Here is a 20,526-nt window from a genome sequence, read left to right on the forward strand (position 1 = left end):
ACAAAATAAATGCTGAAAAAAGAGGGACGAGTAGAGGGAACAACTGCCACTCGTATTCTATATTCTGAACACTATTGAACCTACAAAATATAATAGGGACACTTACTTGATATTTCAGACGTTCGAAGCATTGAAAACACAGGCGGCGGGCCTATTTCACTTTCCCAAGGACGTACTGGGTCTAGTCAGGATTAATAATTTCCAAACTTCCACTTGTTTCTTACTTTTTATAAATTTTTATGCGACGCGAAACCCGGTACCACGGCGTGACCGCTTGGGTGGGGTTTTCAACGGAATAGAAATCTATGGTAGCATCGCGAGTCCTCGACTGCAAATTGGCGCGCAAATCGAAATTCGAATTACGTTCCATATTCAAATCAAATCATTCGACATTTCATTGAAAAAGTGGGATTTTTTTTAGACTGGAATTAAATAAAGTAAAGACTTTGGAGAAATAAAAATGAAACGACCAAGGTAATGATTTTATTAACATTTATTGAATAAATAATACAAAATTGTTTCTCAGTTGCAATATTTAATTTCAAACACAAAGTACAGTCACATTAACTGAGCAAGTAACTCCTACTTATTAACAGTAATGATTCACATTCAGTTAATAACTTGAATTAATTTCGAAACTTCCTATATTTATAGAAAAATATTATGATGCTACCTATTACAGTAACACACAATGTTACAATATTATTATGACATTTATTATTTATATGGAATCCATGATCGTAATCAGGTAACGAACAGTACTACTGATTACATATAATATAAGTTAAATGTGTAAATATACATGCAAGGATTGTGTATAAAGGTCGTAAATGCTCAGCGAAATGCGGTCAGAGAAGGAAATGTTACGACATTCGAAGTATTCTGACTAGCTCGCGCCGGCGCCGGCCTACACTGCCGAGCGCGGCCAGCGTACACTGCAGTGCACCGCACGCTGGCCGTACACTGCCGAGCGCGCGGCCAGCCTACACTGCAGTGCACCGCATGCTGGCCGTACACTGCCGAGCGCGCGGCCAGCGTACACTGCAGTGCACCGCACGCTGGCCGTACACTGCCGAGCGCGCGGCCAGCCTACACTGCAGTGCACCGCACGCTGGCCGTACACTGCCGAGCGCGCGGCCAGCGTACACTGCAGTGCACCGCACGCTGGCCGTACACTGCCGAGCGCGCGGCCAGCCTACACTGCAGTGCACCGCACGCTGGCCGTACACTGCCGAGCGCGGCCAGCTTACACTGCAGTGCACCGCACCGCGTGGCTGGCCGGCGCACTAACTACTAACCATTTGGCTCATCGCTGCACTCCCGCGCACAATCAAAATAACGAAAACTTATTATTGCAAATATTACATTACTTGGTAAACGTAACCCCATACCTCTAAGTACTAATCGATTAGTTTAAGAGCTTCATACGACCACTATCGTACACTCGAGACGCTAGGCCAATATCTACAAAAGTTTCATGTCCCCAATGTACACACGCACGCATCCACTCGCACGAATGTGCTCACTCGATCAGATCTAATCTCGGATTTATAGTTCGATTCAGTAGTTTTGACAGATTGTCTTTTGAATACGAAAACTACTGATTCGAGACAAAATTCAACTATAATTAATAATAAAACACCATCCATCCGCACTCGCGCAATTTCGCATCCCAAAAGTAGCAACTACAGTATTTAGAACGAAACAAATATGTACAAGTCTTAGCGAAACTAAATACAGAAACGTAACTCGCCGTCGGCGTGTGATGCGACTCGTTGCGGCTACTCTCGCGAACAATAAATACATAATTTACATTTACATCTACAAGCCCGGCCGCGGCCCGGGCGTAAGCGACCCGCCCCACAAAACTTACATCATCTAATTTAAACCAAAGTAATTTTCCTGTTTAAAATATTCTCAAAAACGGCTCTCACATTTCAGTTGAGCATTCGTTTACATAAATAAGTACAAGATCGTTTTGACGAATCCTAATTATTAGCTGAATCCTTATCGACGTACTTATCTATTTATAAACGAACGCTCAAAGGCTAGGCAAATTTCTAGTCAGTCCATCCATTCTATAGCTCGAGAGCCCAGAGCCCACGCGGCACCGCGCGGTCCATGCCGCCGAATTCAGTAAAATAACAACAGGAGAATAATAATATCATCACACCTAGCGCCGGGATATTGGATCCACACGAACGTTACACTACTTCAGGGATGGCGAACCTTTATGTATCAAGGTGCCACTTTTCCGAAAAAAATGCTTGATAAAGTCTTAGACGTGCCATCAAATATCACCTAATGCTATCAATGAGGACAAGTGGTGCCACTGGCGAGTGACATGACCTTACTCAACAGTGGCACTAACTGATGAGGGCAAATACGATAGCCCTTATATGTATAAAACACATTATTTTATAGTGAACTAGCTGACCCGGCGAACTTTGTTCCGCCTTAATGGCAATAAATAAGCACTTTTTTTTTATTTCGAACGGGATAAAAAGTATCCTATGTCCTTCTCCTGGCTCTAAACTACCTCCCTGACAATTTTCAGCTAAATCGGTTCAGCCGTTCTTGAGTTATAAGTGGTGTAACTAACACGACTTTCTTTTATATATATAGATTTTGTGATAGGTGGGCGTGCCCTAAATATTGTGGCGCGTGCCATTGGTTCGCCATCCCTGCACTACTTTAATCTCGGTCCGCGGGGCGGGCGGCGGTAAACAGAAGGTGGTGCGCTCAGGACGCATACATGCGCTTGATGTCGTCCTTGTAGCGCTCCTGTATGTCCTTGCGCTTGATCTTGAAGGCGGCCGTGACCAGCCCCATGTCGGGCGACCACACCTCCGTCACCAGCTTCACGGCCAGCGGCACCTCGAAGCGCTCCAGACCGCCTGCGGATTTATATTTATTTATTTTTATTTTTCTTTATTAAGGAAATAAACAGCATGCGTTTATACATGTGACCTTAAAAATAAAAACAGTACAGTAGCCTAATCAGTTTCCACAGATAAACTTTACAAGTTAATCGAAAGTTATGCAGAGTGCGAGCAATTTAAAATTACAAAATATTAAAAAAAATGCACAACAAAACTATATCCTTATAATCTATATTTTAAAACGCAATTTTACACTACATTGTTATATTATTTACGAAATTGAAAGGGGATGATGGGAATTAGGGAATGCAGAATCGGTTCTGGTTTGAGGAACCGGGTTTTTCGGGTCTGGTGGTCATAAGAACCGGGAGCCCCGGTTTTTTCGGTTCTTTCGGTTCCAAAAAAACAATATTTTGATTATGTTTTTTTTTGTTGAAATAACACTTCTTTGAATAGACTAGGAATAATCAACAAACATGATTTACAATATTTTTCTATTTTTACTAAATTCTACTCCCAAAAATAAAAAAAAGTAAAATAATTAGTTTTCAATTGAGGTACCACAATCAGTCTTTTTCATCCAACTTATCGATATATTTGACTATTTATATATTGACTGTCAGATGCAAAGCAAATAAAGGAGAAGGAGTGTTGACAACTCTCACACAAAAATATCATCATCATCATCATTTAATTTTAAACCATAGGATAGGACGTCCACTGCTGAACATAAACCTCCCCCAATGCTTTCCATGTTGATCGATTGGTAGCGGCCTGCGTCCAGCGCTTCCCTGCTACCTTTATGATGTCGTCGGTCCACCTTGTGGGTGGACGTTCCACGCTGCGTTTTCCGGTACGCAGCCTCTATTCCAGGACCTTCCTGCCCCATCGGCCGTCAGTTCTGCGTCCGCGTCGGGCTATGTCCGCTGAATCCGCTGACATAGAAATGAGGAGATCCGTAAATGAACTAAAGTCGCTACTTTAGTTCATTTACGGATCTCCTCATTTCTGATTCGATCTCATAAAGAAACACCGAGCATAGCCCTCTCCATAGCACGCTGTGCAACTTTGAGCTTCTGTATAAGGCCTATAGTGAGAGGCCACGTTTCCGAGCCATAAGTCATCACTGGTAACACACATTGGTTGTAGACTTTCGTCCTCAGGCACTGAGGTATTTTGGATGAAAAGATGTTGCGTAGTTTCCCGAACGCTGCCTAGCCCAGTTGGATGCGACGATTGACTCCCTTTTCGAAATTGGACCTACCTAGCTGGATCGTCAACAATCTCGAGGATTGAGCTCCCAACCGAAACGGTGTAGGGCGCAACATGGACATTGGACATAAGCTTTGTTTTGTCCATATTCATCCTCAGGCCTACCTGTTAGGAAACTCGATTAAGGTCTTTGAGCATTGTGCCAAGATCTTACAACGATTCTGCCATGACCACAATCAGTATCGTGGGCAAACCGAAGGTGAGTGATGTACTCGCCATTAATGTTTATGCCGAATCCTTTCCATTCAAGGAGTTTGAAAGCGTCTTCCAATGCAGTGATGAACAGTTTAGGAGATATAACATCTCCCTGCCTAACGCCTCACTGCAGAGGAATCGTCCTCGTGCTCTGCTCCTGTACTCGGACCGACATGGTGGCGTTTTTGTACAAGCACTTCAGCACCTCGATATACCGATAGTCAATACGGGACCGCTGAAGAGAAGAGACTGTAAGCACTGCCCAAGACCCGAACGAATCGAAGACCTTCTCATAGTCTACGAACGCCAAGCATAGTGGCAAGTTATACTCGTCAATCTTCTGTATAACCTGTCGCAGCGTAAGCGCAAACAAAAATATGCCAGTGATTTAAAAAAATTGTAAGAAAAATGCTTAAAATATTTACATATCTCATAAAAAAAAAACAAAATACAAAACCAATAAGTAGGTAATCTTTATTAGTAGCTTATCTGATATCTTTAGGTTCTCTATACGTTCGCAATGTTCTTGTTACGACTCATGCCTAATACCTATAACAGATTTTTAGATAAATATGCAAAACCCGAAAGTACCGAAAGAACCGGGTTTTGAATTTTTAAAACCCGGTTCTTAAGCTGTCGAAAAAACCCGGGTTTTCCCGGTTCTTTCGGTTCCGGGATTACCCGGGTACAAACCCTAATGGGAATAGCAATGCCATGGGCGTCGTTCCGAGGTTAAGGGCCCTCTCGCCTGGGAAAGCTACAGAGTGACGTATTTATGCTTTCCTGTTTTTTTCTACCATTTATTCTCCACTGGCTGACATCGAGAAAAGAAGTTACGATTTACGCCAACGAGGATTGAATGGTAGGGCCAGCGGAAATCCACCGAGAAGCCACGGTTTCCGAATCGATCCGAAATAAAAGCCAATGCGACTTCTTGGCGGGAATATTAAGCGTCATGTTAGCAGTTTTGTTTAACTTTCTAATATTAGTGTTTGGACGACTATTAATGTGTAATAATGGTGGATTATTAACCATTAAGTGTTCGTGAACGTGCATGAGTGTGGGCAAGTGAAGCAAAACAGTGCAGCGTGATTCTTCGGATTCTCTCAAGTAGTCCATATGAAGTCTCAGTAAAGCACCACAACTTTACCCTATGGGTAAGGGGTATCATCTATCATCATTCATTATATCATTTAATAACCCAAGTCCCATCCCACTTGGTTCCATTTTGGCATGATCAAAATGGCACATATCAAGTCGGCCGACGTGTATTGCCAACATCAAAGAAGAAGAAGAAAAGCTAAGGGTGTACTCACACTTGAGCGCGTGGTCGGCGAGCTCGCGCAGCGCGGCCTTCTCCACGGCGGGCGCGCGGCACAGCTGCTCGAACTCCATCGGCGGCAGTCCTTCGCGCGCCGCCAGCTCCTACGAAATCAAAACCACATTATTTTCTATGATTTGCACAAAAAAAATGTGTCTTGTGTATTAAGTTTATGGCTCTAGTGCAGTGTTTTTCAACTTTTTTCATGACACGACCCCCCTAGTATGAAAAAATTTTTGGCGACCCCCCCTACCGTTCGCCTTTTTTTTTCATGACTTTTATAATGTTGCAAAGGTGTTTGTAGGGACCGAATACTTCAATCCATACAACATTTGCATAATTAGATTTCGGATTTATCTGTCTTTATAAGAACTTTCCTTTACTGAAGTAGTTTTTACGACCTCTCGCGACCCCCCTATAGAGGCTTCGAGACCCCCCAGGGGGTCGCGACCCACAGGTTGAAAAACACTGCTCTAGTGTATTAAGTTTAGCCACCCACGACAACGTTAAGGGTTAGGTTAAAGCCGGGAAACGGATCAACGACGGGGCTATAAAACATATGACGGGCTGACGATAATGACTGAGTTTCTTGCGCTGCTTCTTTCCAGCACCGGCCCGCGGTACTTTTTTTAGCGAATAAAACTATCTTTATTCATTATTCACCTGCGTGGATCCAAAAACCGGTTTATTGACTGATTTATGATCCAACAACAACCCCCCCCCCCCCCCCGGGGCGACAAATCTGTAAATTGACGTGAGGTGCCAAACTGCGGAAAATGGCGGAGGAAATACATGATTTAGCATGAATTATCATGAATAATATTAACTACTTATTTATCTCTCAGTGTCTTGAAGCAACTTAAAAAAGTACATTCTGTGTTTTATTATTATTTAGGCAGTTAAATACTGCACAGTATTTAGTACACCATTTTCTTTATTTTCTTCCATCATACACATGAATACGCGTGCGTAAGTCAATGTTCGCTCGTATGTGAGGCCTTGTCGAATAGTATCCTGTAGGTGGGCCATCGTGCGTGTTTTGTTTTCGATGTAAACACGCGGAGATGAACAGGCCTGTTATGGGTTGTTACCTGCAAGCGCTGCGGGTGCGGCACGACGAGCGCGACGGTGTAGGTCTTGGTGGAGTCGCCGTAGACGCAGATGTTCTCGACCAGCGCGCACGTCTTGAGCTCGGCCTCCACCTTGCCCAGCGACACGTACTCGCCCGCCTGCAGCTTCACCAGGTCCTTCTTGCGGTCTGCGGGGACACACGCACGTTTAGGATACAGCCACACTAAAAATTTCCCACTCAAACGTCTGGCGTGAGCTTGCGCGCCCGATTGATCTTAGAGTCTTAAGGCTACCTTCTATCAACGGGAACGCGAGTAACTTGCGTCTGAATGGATTGTAACTTTCTAGTTCCTACTTTTTTATATTTTTAAACCGGCAGACAGTGGTGACTGAGTTTGTTGCGGCGCTTCTTCTCAGCACTTGCCAAATGTTTGTCTCGAAGTGCTGGTAAGGCAAAAAAAGAATGAGACCTTAAGAGCATTAATTTGACGATTTGTAAGTACAAATTAGTATATACAAATAACGATATTATTTTTTTGCTTGATGTACTTTATCTACGTGGCGAATGCAACACCAATGATTAGATCAACTGCTCAATTGGCACACAGGGGCGTAGCTACCATCATATTTATAATACGAGGCTCCCGAAATACAGCGGCCCCTGTGCCAGACTTTTTCGGCTAGACGAGTAGGCACCTGCCGAGGGTAGTTCTTTAATTTTGCAATGACCTTTTTTAATACCCCCGCAACACATTTTGATTTAAAGGACCCGTCTAAGGCACGCTACGCCACTGACATTCACATTTGTTATAATGCATTTATGAGATAACATAGCGAATAAAGTCGTCGAAAAAGTTTAGTACTCCCTCAGTTACCTAGTACATTGAATAGTAAAAGCACAAAATATAACAGAAGGTAAACTCATGTATCTACCTCGCTTTGCATACCTCTCTCGCTCGCACGCTCGGCCGTCGCGCTAGGGTTGTCTTGTCATGTGTTGCGTTTATTTCGTTATGATAGAAAAATGTTACTCTTAATACTATGGAAGAAAGACAAAACAGATATCCACGTATACTTATGCAGTTATGTTTAGTACGTTATTATAGTAATAGTTTGCAAACAAATACACGAGAAGGAAGTAGTATTTAGTTGAGTGGTTGACACTATTATTCCAATAATTCCTAAAACCTCTCTAAAACAATTCGATATTCCTAATAATTGAGTTGGCTTTCAATTTTTCAACGTTAAACGAACTATTGAAATACAAATAAATAGGACTTACCTCCCGGAATCAACTGTTAGTTTCAAAAACGAAAATTTAGTTTTTAATGTTGAGTGTAAGCAACCGTCTACTTAACAAATGTTATAATACCCCTTTTTTGTTGTTCACTAAATTTCGCAAAAAAAATAATTTTACGAACGCGTGAGCAGCGTCACTCAAGCGAACGCAGTCGCGCCTCGCATTCGTCCAAGACAGTCTTAATAACGCGTACGTGAGCGGTGTCTATGTGTGCGTGGCTCGAGCGCGCTTAGTATGGAGTTTACCTTCTGTTATATTTTGTGGTAAAAGAGTGTTGTTGAATGCACAATTTCACCAAAACTTTTCAGTCACAATAAATCACAATCTTACAGCCTTTGAAATAAGAGTCAAAATCAATAAAATGTGGAAACTCAATCAATGGAATCTATACTAATATTATAAATGCGAAAGTAACTGTCTGTCTGTCATGCTTTCACGCCTAAACCACTGAACCGATTTTGAGTCCCGGGAAAGGACATAGGATAGTTTTTATCCCGGTTTTTGAAATAGGGACACGCGCGATAGTTTTTCTGTGACAGACAAAATTCCACGCGGGCGAAGCCGCGGACCGAAAGCTAGTATTTCATAAAGATGGTACTGACCGATGATCTTGATGCATCCGTCGTGGTGCAGCTCGCCGATGTCGCCGGACTTGAACCAGCGCATGCCGTCGGCCTCCACGAACTCCTCCTTCGTCTTCTCGGGGTTCTTGTAGTAGCCCTCCGCCACCGACTCGCCGCCGATCACGATCTCACCCTGCGACCATAGGCATGGTTAGTCCACGTGCATTTGTTTATGACTAAAGCCTGGTCCGTGAGCACGTGGAATTTTGTCCAATGACCCCAAGCTACCCATCCTTGTCGCTCGCGCGTAATTATATTGCTGTCGCGACTGTGCGACGCGCGCCCGCAGTGAGTGTGCGAGCGCGACAGCAACAAAATTCTACGTGCTCACGGACCAGGCTTTAGTGTGAAACAAGTTTACCATAAATATGGAGAAACTTGGCCGTCCACACTTGCTCTCCACTCAAAGCGGGGAGCACGGCAAAATGTATAACAATGTTTCATAACCTATGTTTATGGACTGTTTATAAACTGTTAACAGAGATGATGAAACATTGTTTATAACAGTTTATAAACAGTGTTTATCAACAAATGTTGCCTAATGAATACACGGCTTCAGTGTTTGTATACGCAACTTAAATAATAATGGCAAATGGTCATGAACTGTAAATTATATCGCTACAACTAGTCCTTGTAAAATGTAAGCCGATACAGATTTCATAAGAAAATACTGTTGCTGAATTTTTAAGGCTATTTACAACTAGTGAAACGAATTAAAGCCCGGTCTGTGAGCACGTAGAATTTCGTCCAATGATCTCAAGCTACCCATTCTTATCGCTCGCGCGTAATTATATTGCTGTCGCGACTGTGTGACGGGCGGCCGCAGTGAGTGTGCGAGCGTGACAGCAACATAATTACTTTAGTCGTAAGGACATTAGTCATAAGGACTTTAGTCCTAATAAAATGTAAGCCTATACAGAGTTAATAAGAAAATACTGTTACTGAATTTTCAGGCTATTAAAGCTAGTGAAACGAACTACCATAATTTAACAACGAATGAACTGAATGATTAAGTGAGGTCGTTCACTTATTCAACATGGAATATGACGTAGCTAAAAGGAAGTAGGACGAGTTCGTTCATTAACTCGTTCCTTCACTCATTCCACATGCAACATGGCGTGGCTGAATGGGAGTTGAATGAGTCCGTTTGTTCACTCATTAGATATTCGTATGACATGTGGTTTCGCAGAATTGCTAAAACCAAGTGTCAGTGGGCGGGGCACATAGCTCGTAGAGACGATGGCCGTTGGGGCAGAAAAGTTCTCGAGTGGCGACCACGGGCTGGAAGACGTAGCGTGGGCAGGCCTCCTACTAGGTGGAGCGACGATCTCGTAAAGGTCGCGGGAAGAGCCTGGATGCGGGCAGCGCAGGACCGTGCATTGTGGAAAACCTTGGAGGAGGCCTTTGTTCAGCAGTGGACGTCATTTGGCTGAAACGAACGAACGAACGATGACATGTGGTGTAGTTACCTGCGGGAAGGGCTTGTTGGTGACGCGGTAGTTGCCCTCCTCCCAGTTCACGAGCTTGATGTCTGTGCCTGTGGTGGGCGCGCCCACACGGCCCGTCGACCTGCACAGAACGAAATGTTATTAACACCACAGAATAATAATATGTACTATGTACACACGGCCACACTGTTAACTACCCATTTCCATTTTTGCTCTGGCTCTCATCAAATGGTGATTCTTTGCGATAGAACGAGATGACATCACTGGCAATGGGCAGTTAACCCTGTTGCCGATAGTACAAAAAGTTTTCTTCGCGACGGTATTTAAAAAATGTCTACTCAATGTCGTCAACAACATGGTGGAATTAAGCTTGTCTCAGAGTCGAGCACCGTTTCGTTTTCATACGCCAATGATGGGCATAGTGTAGTGGGTAGGCTAACCCACTAAAATCTGAGGGTTTCCATCAGTCTTTGGGACGAAATTTCGAGTTATTGTCCATGTAAAGCATGGACAATAACTCGAAATTTCGTCCGGCCTAGTCTATTCCACGGCTAAAGTCCGGTCGCTGAGCAGATAGAATTTCGTACAGTGACCCAAGCTACCCATCTTTATCGCTCGCGCGTAATTACATTGTTGTCGCGATGGCGCGACGGGCGGCCGCAGTGTGTGCGAGCGCGATAGCAATACATTTTTTTTTATCCACAATGAGGTAGCTCTTGGCCTGTATCTATCTGTAATTACGCGCGAATACTATCTGCTCGTACTATGTGCCTTGCCCACTGCCACTTTAGCTTGCTAATCCGTCGGGCTATATCAGCGACTTTAGTTCGTTTACGGATCTCTTCATTTCTGATTCGATCTCGCAAAGAAACACCAAGCATAGCCCTCTCCACAGCACGCTGTGCAACTTTGAGCTTCTGTATAGTGCTATAGTGAGAGGCCACGGCGACTCGATTTTAGAATCGTCAGCTTTCATGAGTATAAAGCCCGGTCTCTGAGCACGTAGAATTTTGTCCAATGAGCCCAAGCTACCCATCCTTATCGCTCGCGCGTAATTATGTTGCTGTTGCGCTCGCACACTCACTGCGGGCGCGCGTCGCACAGTCGCGACAGCAATATTATTACGCGCGAGCGATAAGGATGGGTAGCTTGGGGTCATTGGACAAAATTCTACGTGCTCGGCGACCAGACTGGTCATGGTCATGGTCATGGCTACCTGTCGGCGAAGTCCATGACGGTGGCGCAGGAGGTGGTCTCGGTGAGCCCGTAGCCGGTGACGACGTCGCAGCACAGGCAGATGTGGGAACAGTCCCGTACCTGTCGGCGAAGTCCATGACGGTGGCGCACGAGGTGGTCTCGGTGAGCCCGTAGCCGGTGACGACGTCGCAGCACAGGCAGATGTGGGAACAGTCCCGTACCTGTCGGCGAAGTCCATGACGGTGGCGCACGAGGTGGTCTCGGTGAGCCCGTAGCCGGTGACGACGTCGCAGCACAGGCAGATGTGGGAACAGTCCCGTACCTGTCGGCGAAGTCCATGACGGTGGCGCACGAGGTGGTCTCGGTGAGCCCGTAGCCGGTGACGACGTCGCAGCACAGGCAGATGTGGGAACAGTCCCGTACCTGTCGGCGAAGTCCATGACGGTGGCGCACGAGGTGGTCTCGGTGAGCCCGTAGCCGGTGACGACGTCGCAGCACAGGCAGATGTGGGAACAGTCCCGTACCTGTCGGCGAAGTCCATGACGGTGGCGCACGAGGTGGTCTCGGTGAGCCCGTAGCCGGTGACGACGTCGCAGCACAGGCAGATGTGGGAACAGTCCCGTACCTGTCGGCGAAGTCCATGACGGTGGCGCACGAGGTGGTCTCGGTGAGCCCGTAGCCGGTGACGACGTCGCAGCACAGGCAGATGTGGGAACAGTCCCGTACCTGTCGGCGAAGTCCATGACGGTGGCGCACGAGGTGGTCTCGGTGAGCCCGTAGCCGGTGACGACGTCGCAGCACAGGCAGATGCGCAGCTGCGCGTGCGTGTCGGGCGACAGCGGCGCGCCGCCCGACAGCAGCAGCCGCAGCCGCCCGCCCAGCAGCCCGCGCACCTTGCTGAACATCTGGGAATACACACATTCATTAACCCCCTATTGAAAATTTTTCATCGATTTTCGACCTTATCACAAAGGGATAAGGTTCAAATTACAATGGAAAGAGATCGATGCCTTAGAGTGAAAACCTTTAAGGCTAAGAACTCATGTCGCGATTATCACCCGCGCCCACGGCCCGCAGCTTCAGTAGAATGCAAATACATAATATGTAAAAATTAATGCACAACTCACGACGCGGTTTTCGCCCGCAGCGGGCGCGGTTGTATGCGGGTCCCGCGGCACCGGCGGGCAACTAGTAGAATCGCGCGGGCCGCGGTAACCGCAGCCAAAACAGCCCGATGTGGGCGACCATTTTGTACCAGTGACTTAGCGCACGGCACGATTTTCACGCGGGCGCGAGTGAAAATCGTGCCGTGAGTTCTTAGAATAACCGCGCAAATAACCGCTCCTGTGAGTTTTGAAATAAAACACAACTGCCGCGGGCGCGGGTGAAAATCGCGCCATCAGTTCTTAGCCTAAAGCCGCAGCCGCCCGCCCTGCAGCCCGCGCACCTTGCTGAACATCTGAACGACACCAATCACGTTACTTATGTAACTGTAAGGCCCAGAACAGACGGTAAAACGCAACTGCAACGAAACTCCAACTGCTAGTTACTTTTGAGTTGCATCTAAGTTTCTACCATAGCGTCCGTTGAGAGACCACACATGATGCGACCGGTTTGAAACTTTCAGTTTCAGTTTCATTCATCAGAATCATCAGAAAGTTGCAGTTTCGTTGCAGTTGCGTTTCACCGTCTGTTCTGGGCCTAAATGTTGACTGATTTTTGATTAATGACCTTTGTGTTAAGGGATAAGGTTCAAATTACAATGTTGTTGGTGTGTAATTTTAAAGAGCCCTTTTAAAGGAGCCGAACGGAACACACGATAAAAGACGATGCTATGTAGTTCCATTAAAAATATTGTATATATTAATACGGATGCGGCAATTAAAAACTAGGTCCATTTTTTCCTCCCAGAATGAGTAATTGTTCTTTTGGAGAAGCAGCGTCATGGAATAATTACTGCTAAACGATGTCAAGTACCCACCACCCGACCACAAACATATTATGAGCTCACCAGCTGGTTGAGGATGGGCGTGTCGTAGCCGCGGCGCATCCAGGCCTGCTTGTAGGAGTAGGCCCAGCGGAAGAAGGCGCCCGCGAACTCGCCGCTCTTCGACACCTTGTCCGTGATGCCCTTGCTCACGCGGTCCAGGATCAGCTGTAACACAACAACATTGATATATTGATGTAACAAGGAGGATGTAATGACGCTTGCTAGGTGGTGCCTCTAGCGAGTGATTCGGGACCATCCCCACCACTGGTTGCCACCGCTGCAACTCCTGTGTAGCCAGGATCTACAGCTTGACCGCCACGCCAATAAAGACCCAACCAGTGAAGGTCATTTTTGTCCCGGGGGAAAGTTAAACTGTTATTTGATTTGGACTCGCAACGAAATTAATCAGAACATAGGAGGAGCTCGAAGTTCACGTTCAACTTTTCTCCACTGATAGGACCTCTGCAGTGGAGCCATTTTAATGAGGGCAAATGCAAAAGTTTTTCAAGTCCTTCAAGTTGACGCCATTATCTAAGAAACGCCAGTAACAGGACCTAACTACAGTTGCACAAATCGGTGAGTGCTAATATGGTGCCCTCATTGGTTTTGACGTGGTCTGAAATGAGGCTAAAATACTCGATTCAAGCAAGTCCATTTACACATTTACTTGAAGAATATAAAAAACTAGCGTTAACACTTTTAGGCTGGATTGCATCACCTTACTTTAACAATAACCGGTATTTTTGTATGGAGTTTGAAAGACTTGACGTTTGTTAAAGTTAAATTATGATGGTGCAACCCAGCCTTAGCGTCCGAAAAGTTTACAAGCAAGCACCAGTAACGATCAGTTAAATTGATTCTATGGTGTACTAACCGGCACGGTGGTGAGGCAGGTCGGCTGCAGCGTGGTGGCGTCGCCCTTCGTGCCCTTCATGATCTTATTGGACGAGTCCAGCATCGTCAGCGCCGTCGAGTAGCCGATAGGGACGCCTGCGGAGATAATGGGTACGTGTAAATACTAGGTTAGGTTATAATTTAGAATGGCGCTGTGGCATTTGGAAAACGGGTCCCGATAGCGACAGAAACAGACGTCATAAGTGTTGTGCTCTAATTTAGCGACCGAGCCGAATGGATATGTTGATGCAATGACGGTTGACCGAAGTAGTATTGCTGTGTATAGCGGTACCTCTTGCCCTTCGAGTATCCATGGAAGACCAGGGTCGTAGTGTCCCTTACGACACCTCGGCATAATGCTGAGTGGATACCGTTTCGGTGACACACACATTACCTACTCTATCTAGTTTTACTTTTGTTTCTTAATTTTGATGCTGTTTTGTGTCGCTGAATAAAATATTTCATTTTCATATCAAATTAAATCTTTTAGATTTTTTACTAACGTCCAAATAAGCGCGACTTCTCAGACGGCTCCCATGATAAATCAAGGTAAAAAATATACTGGAGTTTAAAGGCTCACCAGCAATGATGCAGATGCTCTCAGCTAGCATTTCAGAGATGAGCGCAAGTGGCAGGAAGCCCATCAGGATATTGTCTTCTCTGATAGAGACGGAGTCAGCGAAGGACTTCAGTCAGGCGATCAAGTTACGTCAAGTCGCTTTAGCAAGCTAGTGGATGCTCTGAACTCACCGGCAATGATGCAGATGCTCTCAGCCAGGAGTTCAAAGACGTGGGCAAGTGGCAGGAAGCCCATCAGGATGTCGTCTTCTCTGATGGGCACGGCGTCGGCGAAGGACTTGAGCGTGGCGATCATGTTGCGGTGGGACAGCACCACGCCCTTGGGCACGCCTGTGGAGCCTGACGTATACATCACGATGGCCGTGTCCGATGGCGAGGGAGGAACCGTCTCTGTAATGCACATGAAGTAAACGTCAGAATTCATTCTTTTAAAGAACACTTTTATTTCTAACTTTTTTTGCATGATTTTACTAGATTCGCCTGGTACTAAAGCCTGGTCCGTGAGCACGTAGAATTTTGTCTAATGAACCCAAGCTACCCATCCTTATCGCTCGCGTGTAATTGTATTGCTGTCGCGACTGTGCTACGGGCGCCCGCAGTGAGTGTGCGAGCGCGATAGCAACATAATTACGCGCGAGCGATAAGGATCGGTAGCTTGGGGTCATTGGACAAAATTCTACGTGCTCACGGACCAGGCTTTAGATTAGATCAGTGCGAGAAACTCCATTCTCTTTTCCAAAATTGAAAGCTGCACAGAATAGATCAAAATTCTTTTTGTAAAATTTTTACAAACATTTGTTCGTTACGTTACCGTACTGACGTTACATTACGTTACCGTACTGTACTTTACGTTACATTACTGTAACAAATAAAGTTACAGGAAACAGAGGACAGTTGCCTGTGCAAATACAACAAGCAGTATGCTTAATTTTAAGAATAGTTATCTACAGGATTGCTACCATGTACCTTTTTAGTTTTTATTTACGAGCCTCCGATATTTCGGCAGCGTAGGACGTCCACCCACAAGGTGGACCGAAGACCTGATAAAGGTACCTAGCAGGAAGGCATTGGATGCAGGCCGCTACCAACCGTGCGATGTGGAAGTCATTGGGGGAGGCCTATGTTCAGCAGTGGACGTCCTGTGGCTGAAATGATGATGATAATATTTCGGCACTGTTGCAAGCGCCATGATCATGGAGTAACTGAAGATCTAGCGAGTGAGATGTTATTGGCTAACATATCACTCTATCTTTTTTTTTTGTCGCAGAGGAAATGCTTTGCGTACCACTGCCGAGTGACAGGGTGGTGTGTGGGACTGAAACGGTGGGGGTGTCACGAGTATCCGGCCATAACCTTAGACTTAGGCGGGGGGCCGACGGGAATGGCCCGCAACGCCAAGCTATCTCTCTATCTGACCAACTCACCGATTTTGGAGTTGGCGCCCATCTCGACGACCTCCTTGTAGGCCACGATGCGGATGCCGGGCTTGAACCCGTCGCGGTCGGTCTTCTGCAGCTGGTCCTCCATGAACACGATGGTGTCGACCCGCGGCGTCTTGGCCAATATCTTGCGGAACTTGGGCAGCAGCTCGTGCGTCGTGATCACCGTCGACACCTCCGTCTCGTTGATGCCGTGCGCGATCGCCTCGTCACCGAGCGTCGCGTATATCGTCACCACTGGAATGAGTTGTGTTTCGTTTTATTAGAGGACTAGCGGCCGCCCGCGACTTCGTACGCGTGGATCCCGTTTTACCCCCTTCATCTATCTTACGCGGTTAAGATTTTTTTATACAAATGTTTTTTCCCGCTAACTCCCGTTCCCGTGGAAATTTTGCAATATCCTATTGTAACTAAGCTTTAATTTTACTAAGGTACCTGCATGCCAAATTATCAAATCCAAAACCTAGTCTAGTTGTCTAGTGCCCATAGTAAAAGTTTTGCTTAGTTTGGGACTAGAGAAGTAGTGTAAAATGTCTAAGGATATTTAAAAAAAAATGTGTGGACTAAATAAATTGGTACTCACAAATCGTCAATTGTTGTTCTTAAGAAGCCTTTGTGTTATGTTTATTGACATAGCATTTCGAGAAGAACAGCAATTACATCTTCCACATAAACATTATTATTACTGTATAACTGACAATAGCTTGAGAATGAATTTATGTAACTATAACACTAGCTTTCGCTGCAGTTACTTCTTCCCATTTATGTACGCCTGCCAGACGTACAGTAGTCACTCGTTCACTACTGGAATAGTCTTGAAATCTCGGCGAATATTTTTATTTCATTTATTTTCGAGACATAGGTTGTTCTAGTTCATTGAAGTCCTGCCACTACGACCGTTTTGGATCTATTTGTAATCGCCGCAAAGTCACAGTTCGCTTCCGAGTACTGCATTTATTAGGCAGTGCAGTATCGTATAGTGCGAATGATTTTTCTCCCATTATACGTCCGTCAGACGTAGCCCGTACTTCTAGCATGAACAACTTTCGTTTTCGAATCGTTTGCGAATTCAACAAAAATTGATACTCAACCTTCGAATTAAACGATAACGTGACAATTTTGATACTCAAAATAAGTTTCGTGCAACCATTTCTCATACTAAGTTCACTTTACAACACGTTCACAAGGGCGCTGTTGTAGTTTTCGTACTAAATCATATGAAGGTGATTCGAACACGCAAACGATTCGAACTCGAAAGTTTTTCTTGCTAGCCGTACTGAGCCTAGCGCGCGCACTCACCCGGGATGCTCTGCTTGAAGCAGCCGTGCGCGGCGACCATCCACTCGGCGCGCGTCTCGGCGAACATGACGAGGTTGTGGCGCGGCCGGCAGCCCAGCTCGCGCAGCCCTGCGCCGAAGTGCCGCGCCTCGCGCTCCACGTCCGTGTACGTCCGCCAGACGTAGTCGCCCATGTTGAACTGGGGATAAAATCAGATGTGATGTAAGACGAGAACTGGTTTAAAAATGATATTTTTGATAAATCATCTACAACAGTATTTAAGTTCGAATCAGATAAAGAAGGGTGGGTCTTTAGTTGGGAATATGAATGTAATCGTTTGAATGTATCCTAAATTCTGGTACACCGATTTATTTAGCGTAGCGAGCGGTGTAGCGCAATGAGGACCAGGTCTAGTCCGTGTAGCGCAGTGGCGTACCTACTTGCTCTCAGAGCACGGTGCGCGTGCCGAGAAGGGGTCGAGCGGTGTAACGCATTGGCGTAGCGAAATCTAGCCCGCGTAGCGCAATGGCGCACCAGGTCTAGTCCCCAGTCTGGTATAGTAGCGCTGCGTCATACCTTCTTAAAGACGCGGCCGTTGGGCTACGGCTACGTCCTCCTCATGCGCGATGCGCGTGTGGAGCGATAGCCGGACAGCATAGCGAAGTCTAACCCCTGTAACGCGGTGTATCGCAATGAAGTACCAGTTTTTCTAGCCCCTGTAGCGTTGGGTCTTACCTTCTTGAAGACGCGGCCGTTGGGCTGTGGCTTGTCCTCTCAGAGCGTGCCAAGCGAGGGCCGGGCGGTGTAACGCATTGGCGAAATCAAGCCCGCGTAGCGCACCAGGTCTAGTCTAGCGTAGCGCAGTGTAGCCAAGTGTGACCCGTGTAGCGCAATAGCGTACCCGATCCAGTTAAATTGTTTTTAATTACTTAAATGTTATTCTGAGCTTTGTTACGTCTTGTTTGAATAGTGTAATTGGTAATACCGTTCTATTTATGAATAAATAAATAAATAAATAAATCCCCTGTAGCATTGAGTCATACCTTCTTGAAGACGCGACCGTTGGGCTGCGGCTCGTCCTCCTCGCTGAGCACGGTGCGCGTGCCGAGCGAGGGCCGGGCGGCGTAGAGAAGTCTAACCCCTGTAGCGCGATGTAGCGCAATAGTATACGCGGCCCATCCCCTGTAGCATTGCGTCATACCTATAAAGTACGTCTAGCCTCCGTAGCGCTGCGTCTTACCTTCTTGAAGACGCGGCCGTTGGGCTGCGGCTCGTCCTCCTCGCTGAGCACGGTGCGCGTGCCGAGCGAGGGCCGGGCGGCGTAGCGCGCGGCGGCGGCACGCAGCATGGCCTCCATGGTGCCCACGCCGTCGCGCACCATGCGCACGTGAAGCTCGCACGGCTCGCACACCGAGCGCACCGTCACCGTGTCGCTTGTGCTGTCGATGATGCGCGCCTGAGGGACAACACAAAATGTTTAAATTCAGATTCAAATTCTTTAGTAGTATGTAGGAGTAGGTTATAATTGTTCGTTCTAATTCACTTTCTTCTCATTCGCTTCCTTCGTCCGCTCATTCGAAGAAAGTTAATTAGAACGACCAATTATAACAAAAAAGTGAATTAGGATCTCATCGCCCAATAATACGAACGTAAGTAACCCATGCTTGTAACCTTTTTCATCAGTTCTTTGAAATCCACAGATCACGACAGTCGACTTAAAAATTCTGTTATGAAATTTCTGAAACAAAAAGAATCACTTAAATTGGAATGCATCTGTCCTGAAGCATCGAACGAGCCTAAGCGTCACGGGAAATTATTGCCAAATACTATACGTAGTATCGTGTGTGGTCCATCGAACTGTGGGAAGACCAATTTAGTTATCAGTTTATTGTTACATAAGGATGGACCACGTTTTCGTAACCTATAGTGTATTCTAAGTCTTTATACCAACCTAAGTACGTATTTTTAGAAAAAGTATTGGACAAGGTGGCAGGCACATCTTATAACAAGTATAATCATAATAGTGAAATTTTGAGTCCCCACGAAGCATTGCCTGACTCGATTATCATATTTGACGATGTTGCTTGTGAAAAACAAAACAATATACGCGATTATTTTGCCATGGGTCGGCATAAAAACATTGATTGTTTTTATATGAATCAAACTTATACTAAAATACCTAAGCAACTGGTAAGAGATAATGCTAATCTTATTATATTGTTCAAGCAAGATGATATAAATCTAAGACACGTTTACGATGAACATGTTGGGTCTGACATGTCATGGTCACAGTTTCGTGAAATGTGCTCAACTGTATGGAGTAAACCTTACAGTTATGTGGTCATCAATAAGGATTGTGAACGAAACAAAGGCTGTTATCGAATGAAGTTTGATACATTCATAGTAATGGACTAAACTTTTTATAAGTATAGATGTTAAGTTAGCAATCACTCAGTTTGATTAGAGAAGTCAAACAGAACAGGAATCTTAACAATGGAACGAAACTTAAAGGAACAAATAGTAAAATCTGCTGCAGCTGTAAAAAGAAAAGTAGAAATGATTAAAGATGTAAAAAATTCAAATGATATGGCTTTGGACACGATATTTAAACCTATCATTAACCCGCTGAAACAACTAACAAACCAAACTGATGAAAAACGTCTTATAAATGAAGGATTGGAGCAAAACTCAGAAGCTAAAAGAACTAAGAAAGTGAAGCATCAAATACTTCTACTGAAGATTATGAAGAACGCGACGATGATGAAGAGGATTTAGATAATACAGATGTTTGCAAAACATCTAACAAAACCCTTACTACATCGCCCTCGGTGGATTACGATGTCCATGAAAACTCATTTAAATCTCTTCAATCATCACCGAGTATCAATAACGATTCTTTATCATGGTCGGTGTCATCTGAAGTGATGAGTGATGTACCTTATGGTATTAGAAACGTAAAGGGAAAGCTGATGCTCGGCAATACGCGTGTTCATGATGATGACCGCATTTTGAAAATTGGAAACCGTAGCCTAAAAAA

At 45.5% G+C, this 20,526-nt stretch overlaps 2 protein-coding genes across 9 annotated transcripts in view; one reads left to right on the forward strand and one right to left on the reverse strand.

The window, feature by feature from the left end:
- LOC135087457 (dTTP/UTP pyrophosphatase-like) overlaps positions 1-20,526 on the forward strand; it is a 139,995-nt gene that overhangs the window by 21,547 nt on the left and 97,922 nt on the right. The gene's annotated exons all lie outside the window — the stretch shown is intronic.
- The window catches only part of LOC135087379 (long-chain-fatty-acid--CoA ligase 4), an 84,820-nt gene continuing 66,912 nt past the window's right edge, over positions 2,619-20,526 (reverse strand). For 5 of the 8 annotated variants that reach the window (XM_063982161.1, XM_063982159.1, XM_063982173.1 and 2 more), the window contains 12 exons: positions 18,730-18,945; positions 17,511-17,688; positions 16,197-16,448; positions 14,944-15,162; positions 14,174-14,289; positions 13,321-13,464; positions 11,430-12,214; positions 10,134-10,233; positions 8,644-8,797; positions 6,762-6,928; positions 5,666-5,774; positions 2,619-2,897 (listed from right to left, as the gene is read on the reverse strand). In XM_063982161.1, coding sequence (XP_063838231.1) covers positions 2,743-2,897; positions 5,666-5,774; positions 6,762-6,928; positions 8,644-8,797; positions 10,134-10,233; positions 11,430-12,214; positions 13,321-13,464; positions 14,174-14,289; positions 14,944-15,162; positions 16,197-16,448; positions 17,511-17,688; positions 18,730-18,945 — 2,595 coding nt within the window. In that variant the 3' untranslated portion in view covers positions 2,619-2,742. Of the gene's footprint in view, positions 2,898-5,665; positions 5,775-6,761; positions 6,929-8,643; positions 8,798-10,133; positions 10,234-11,328; positions 12,215-13,320; positions 13,465-14,173; positions 14,290-14,943; positions 15,163-16,196; positions 16,449-17,510; positions 17,689-18,224; positions 18,258-18,532; positions 18,612-18,729; positions 18,946-20,526 lie in introns of those variants that run through there. The other 3 variants (XM_063982166.1, XM_063982169.1, XM_063982170.1) reach the window with 3 other exon arrangements.

Source organism: Ostrinia nubilalis, chromosome 3, assembly GCF_963855985.1.
Source record: "Ostrinia nubilalis chromosome 3, ilOstNubi1.1, whole genome shotgun sequence".
NCBI lineage: Eukaryota > Metazoa > Arthropoda > Insecta > Lepidoptera > Crambidae > Ostrinia > Ostrinia nubilalis.